The sequence below is a fragment of the Nematolebias whitei genome, chromosome 9, assembly GCF_014905685.2.
Source record: "Nematolebias whitei isolate Nwh7 chromosome 9, NemWhi1, whole genome shotgun sequence".
Taxonomy (NCBI): Eukaryota; Metazoa; Chordata; class Actinopteri; order Cyprinodontiformes; family Rivulidae; genus Nematolebias; species Nematolebias whitei.
The window spans coordinates 39,349,846-39,355,826 of record NC_056506.1 but is presented as its reverse complement, the minus strand read 5'-3'; the positions used below and the strand labels follow the sequence as shown (position 1 = coordinate 39,355,826).

Sequence of the window (5,981 nt, the reverse complement as noted above, 5' to 3'; positions counted from 1 at the left end):
AACATGTTTTCAGAGGCAGTGACATATAAACATGACCAGAGCATATTTAAGTACACTCACCCACCACTTTACAAGGCACACCTGTTCAATCACTTGTTGACACAAATTGCTAATCAGACAATCACATGACAGCAACTCAATGTGTTTAGGCATCTAGATGTGGTGAAGATGACTTGTTCAAACCAAGCATCAGATAAAGGAAGAAAGAGGATTTAAGTGAATGGTTGGCATTGGAAACATCTGGCACCATGGTTGTTGGTGCCAGATGTGATGAATATTTGACAAATGGCTAGTCTATTTGGGATTTTCATGCACAAACATAGCTAGGATTTAAGAAGAATGGTCCAAAAAATAAAATAAGCAGACTGGTTTGTGATGATAGAAAGGCAACATTAGTTCAAAGAAGCACTTGTTACAATCAAGGTCTGCAGAATATACATCCCTGAACTCACAACTCATCGAACCTTGAGCCTGATGGGCTACAGCAGTAGAAGACCGCACCAGGTGCCACTCATTTCAGTTAAAATCATAAAACCGAGGTTACAACTCGCACACGTTCACCAACAAGAGATTGGAAAGCCATTCTCTGGTTTGATGCGTTTTGCTTTACTGAACCCCAGTGACCTCCACATCTGAATCCTATTGAGTACCTTTGGGATGTGGCAGACCAGTAAATTCCCATCACTGACGTGCAGCTGACAAATCTGCAGCAACTCTGTGATACTATCAAGTCAATGTGGAGCAAAATGTTTCCAGCACCTTGTTGTATTTATACCACAGTGAATTAAGGCGGTTCTGAGGGTAAAAGGAGGTCCAACCTGGTACTCACAAGGTGTACCTAATAAAGTAGCCGGTGAGTGTATTTCTTTAATAATCAAACATACGCTGTTTTCACATGTTTCTTCATGCAAAATCTCTGTCTTGTATCACTTTATCTTTGTATTCCAAACTGTAAATTGAACCATCTGAAACAGTTTCCAGCACAGGACCAGTTCGGACGCTGTTAAAGTTTCTCCATTCACAATGGCAGCATAATATCTCGTCGATATGAGAGCGCACACTGGGATCTCGATTGGAGATCTGTGCTGCGTCATCCTCCGTGGTCTTTTCCTCGTACTAACGTTAAGTATCCTGACTAGTTGCTGCCGTCTCATTCCTGTGTTTGAGTTCTCAAAGAAGAGTCGTTCAAATTATTGACGTAGTCATACTCCTCGGAGGATTTCCATTGTTTTGTTGTTTCTTAACAATCAGATGTTTCTTTCCCATAGAAAATGTGAGTAATCATACTGAGGAGATGTTGGCACTAGAAGGGGGCAGCCCCAGTCCTCCACGGGTACGAATTGTGATCTGAGTGATGCTTCTCTTGGCCGGCGTGAGTTGATTTGGACTGTGGCACCTCCACAGCCACTTCCGCAGCTCCATTTGAACCTGCGGGCAAGAGAGAAACGTGAGGAAAGTGTACTAAAGGTTTACGTTGCTAAAACCACCATTCACCTACCTCTCCATTCATGAAACAGTAGAGAAGTGCCACCACGAACCCCTGCGGCGGAACAGAGAAACTTTTAATAATTTAATACCAATTAATTATTATCACGCTTTAACAAAATAGTCTTTTTAGAGAGCCATTTGCTTTTGAAACATCAGAGTATAAAACAAACTTGGCTCAACATTTTGGCTTACAGAAGGTATTAAACGCTCGTGGATGGGAATTTCTGTCATCTGAAAGAAATTCAAATCATCTTCATTCTGTCAAAAGAGCACCTGTCATGGCACATTTCTTTTCGGATTCTGACTAAATCAATTACACTAAAGGTTTCAGGAGTTAGATCCCCCAGTGAGTGCTTTTGTAAAAAAAAACAAAAAAGTTAAAAAATCTCCACGACAGTAGGAAAAAAAACATAATTTTAAAGTCCGACTTTTAGACAGCTGCATAATGACTCATATTACTTAATTTTGTCTTATTTTCTTAAGTCACAGTAAAAGTAGAGTTCAAGATATTCAAAGATTCAGAGAGAGATTCAGAGATTCAGATATTCTTTATTGTCAATCTTATATGCACAGGGTCCCAGTTACGTCCAACAATAAAATGTAAAAGAAAAACAGCAATAAGATCTAAAATATATAAAGTTTAGAGCCAATACTAGGTTTCATTAAAGTTTATATATAAACTTATGTTGCATCTTAACATTTGCCTTAGCAGTGATTAAAATGCGTGTGTCCATTTTTGTTTTGAGGGTCCGGTGATCTACCCTCCGGATTTGTTTACAAGCGTGCATATCTGCAAAGACTTAATGAGTCTTTACAAATACGTGTGATGCAATTTAGCAACTGCATATCTATATTATCAAGAGACCAACCAGACAAGCCTGGAATCTGTCAGAACCAGTTCATACGACCCACAGTGGAGCTGTCATTTAGCACATGTTCAACACATTGGCGTATGGCTTGCTGTTGTTTATTTGGGTGATTTTGGCTCCAAACAATTGAAAACAAGGCATTTTCAGAGTGCTGCTCTGATTTGGGTTTGTGTGGCTGATATTGGTCGTTTATGCAGCACAAGACCATCAGAAATACCTATGATTCAAATGGGAGCAGGTCATCTCACTGCACAACATGTCAGGTATTACAAGTTGTTTGTTTGTTTAAGTAATTTTTTATTACATTTACCAGTAAAATGTTATCATAGTAAAATGTGATTCATATAAACTGTGTCATCTACATTACAGTTAGGGTTGTACACACTGTGTACCTATACAGTAGTTCCTCGCTACTGTGCGGTTTGTTTATCGCGGACTCACTCTGTCACAATTTTTCAAAATAAGATTGGACATGACACACAAGTGGCTGATTGATGGATGAGCCGCACGATCGACATGGAATTTTTATTTAAAATCAATTATTTTAAATTATGTAGCACCTGCTGCACATTTGTGCAGCCCATAATGCAGGAAAAGCTTTCTCCTGCAGCTGATCAGCTGATTTCTGTACAGAGCACAGAAGTGGGCGTGGCCAAGAGCGCTTGCAGGTGACAAAAAGCAGAGGAGGCAAGGAGCTGAAATCATGACATTCTGTGCTCTTTTAGAGCGTTTATAGTTTAGAAACATTGTTTAGAATATTGTAAGAGCGTGGGAATGGTTTAAAACACAGACATATATATATATATATATATATATATACTAAAATAAACTACTACTTATACTACTATTCCTTCCTACTTCACAGTTTTTCACTTATCACAGGGCTTCAGGGAACGTTTTCCCTGCAATAAACAAAGGACTACTGTATAGACATTTATATACCTATATAAACAAGGAAGGAGTGGTTGTGCAGGTGAGTTGATATCACAGTTCAGTGAGTTGGCATAGCGTAGACCCAAATAAAACATACTAACTATTGACAACTACCATTTCTTGAAGGAATGCATATGATTTTTCTTGCATGGCAAGTTGTAAACTAAAAGCTGAGTGCACTTTGTTAGCGCTCAGAGTATGTTTTTGTATGGCTATCAGCTACTACCACACCAAATTATAGCACAATTTCTGTAAAGTTGATATTATAGCCATTCAGCCATCTTGACTCAGGCTGACTCTAAAAGGTGAGTTTTCAGAAGTAACTCAAATGATAACTTCCTGAAAGTTCCAATAAAATCCGTCCAGTGTTTCATGAGATATTTTGCTGACAAACACACATTTTTGCCACCTGTCATTGCAGGGTTATGGCCACATGCATTCCAGAACGTATAGTCGAAATTCAATCAATTTAGACATCTTTAAACTCGCCCTTAGCGCTGTCAACAAAACATTTTCATATACATGTATATCTGCTACAATTTATTGTCATTTTAGTTTAGTATTTTAAAGGCATGATGCAGTGACCCCTGCTACCCAAACAGAAACAAGCGGGTAAAGATAATGGATGGATGTTTTTAAATTAAATATAAGTTCAATTTTTAATGCTGGAAAAAGCAGGGATAAATTATAAGGCAGAGCCTTCAAGGAGTCTATTTATTCACATCATTTAACATGCTGAGAGAAAAATATGTTAATGAGGACTGAGTTCATTTTAGCATCTTTTTATCGTTTCACTTTTTCTATCGCTTACTGTTTCGTTTACCTGAAAGGATCCCAGACCCAGCTCAATGTAGAGTCTGGCTGCTACACCTGTGTTCTCAGGCAGGAAGGCAAATACGGTGTAATGCATCCCAAACAGAGGGATGAGGAACAGGGTGGACTTGGCCAGCCTCCTAAAGAAAAAAGAAAAGTAAAGAAAGGAAGAAGAAAGGGTCGACAGACATCCAAGGGATGATGCAACATCTGTTTGAAATCTGAAATATTACAGTGCGCTGTAGGTTTCCGCTCTGTTACGTGTAAAATTTGCACCATAAAGACAACAACAACCAGGTAAGTCATTCAGTTTTCATCAAGGCTAAACTGCTGATGTCAATTTAATTCCTCTGACCTTTTCATCTTACAGCTATGTCATTAGGCCAATCAGTGAGAGAAATAAAAATGCCAACGTACAAAACCCTCATTGTGCACAATAGTCCAAATCACATCACTGATGTATGAATGTCATGTAAATGTTGCTGTTTGTTTTTGGAAGAATGTCTCATGAATCACAAAGCTTAGAAAGAGCTAATCAAGCGTTGCCTTTAAATAAATAAATTAAAAAAAACTTATTTTGATTTTGTATTTCTATGATGGGAACTGTCTGATCCGGTTTACTAAAAATCCATAAATCTCAGAAAATCTCTTAACAGTAAAGTCCAAATATGTATTTTGATCTCCCATGAGGTTCACAGTCCCAATTTTATTGAAGATATCTTAACGATCCATTTCCTCGAGTCAGACATGGCATGTGGATTGCAGATGAAAAACCCATCAGGGTATTTTATGCTTAAAACAGAATTGCAGTTTTCTTTAGTCACACTTGGAGTTTGTGTCATTGTGCACCACAGAGCTGGCTGAATCAAATCAAAGTTGAAGCAGAGCTTTTGAACATGGGAAACATTCACAGAACTGGTTAAACTGTTCTGTCACATGGTGATTAAGGAAACATCTATTTCTGGTATCAGCTGCTATTTATATTTGCTCTCGTTTGAAATTGATTCAGCTCAAATCTGCCCCAGACAGAACGTCAATGGAGAGAATAATTCATTCAGTGTTTCAACAACAGATTCGGGTTTTTTAACCGCACGGAAAAAGTTCAGTATACAATAAAACGATTTAACAACGTTTAACTTTTAGATTCATTATTGCTTTACTTATAAAGCGTTTTTCTTTGCACTGAATGTTTATGCTTAAACTATTTCAATTTTATTTAACAGTTATTTTTATTGCAACATTTTTCCTTGGTACTTTGTGTATTTTTAGTCTGTTTATATTTGCTAGTGAGGCTATATTTGCTTTCAGGTCATCCCCGCCCCCAAAAATCTGAATATTTAGATTATGCATCTTTCATCATTTCCTTATGGGAAATGTTTAAAAAGTGGAAAAGTTGAGGTGAACTTGAATGCGAGTCACTTGGGGAATGTTTTGTGAGTTTATATTAACTTGTTTCAGCTGCTTTCTCTCCTCTCTGTAAAGTCATTTCATTTATTCACGGTTTACTGCTAAGAAACATCCAAACGTATTTCAGAAAAAAGGAAAGCATTAGTGCCCCGACATTTGTTCCAAACTTCCAGATGGATGTTAAAGATCCACTTGTCATCTTTAAACTCTTTTTTTAAATTACTGCATTTTCTAGTATATAAGTCACAGTTTTTTGCATAGATTTGTCAGTCCTGTGACTTACACGCTGAAGTGAGAACTGCAACAGAGAGTCCTCCCGCGCATACTCGCTTCACTCAGCTGGTGCAGGCGGAGGAACGCTGGAGAGTTAGTGACTCCGGCCGCGATGGATGGATGGATGGATGAATGGATGAATGGATAGATTGATGGATGGATGGATGGATGGATGGATGGATGGATGGATGGATGGAT

The 5,981-nt window shown here is 38.1% G+C and overlaps 1 protein-coding gene across 1 annotated transcript in view; it reads right to left on the bottom strand.

The window, feature by feature from the left end:
• Positions 1–1,233: 1,233 nt before the first annotated feature.
• The window catches only part of LOC119415183 (pituitary adenylate cyclase-activating polypeptide type I receptor), a 28,735-nt gene continuing 23,987 nt past the window's right edge, over positions 1,234–5,981 (bottom strand). The window contains exons 11-13 of the mRNA XM_037682338.1: positions 4,114–4,243; positions 1,499–1,540; positions 1,234–1,428 (exon numbers count right to left, since the gene is read on the bottom strand). Of these exons, the coding sequence (XP_037538266.1) occupies positions 1,282–1,428; positions 1,499–1,540; positions 4,114–4,243 (319 nt within the window). The 3' untranslated portion in view covers positions 1,234–1,281. The remainder of the gene's footprint in view (positions 1,429–1,498; positions 1,541–4,113; positions 4,244–5,981) is intronic.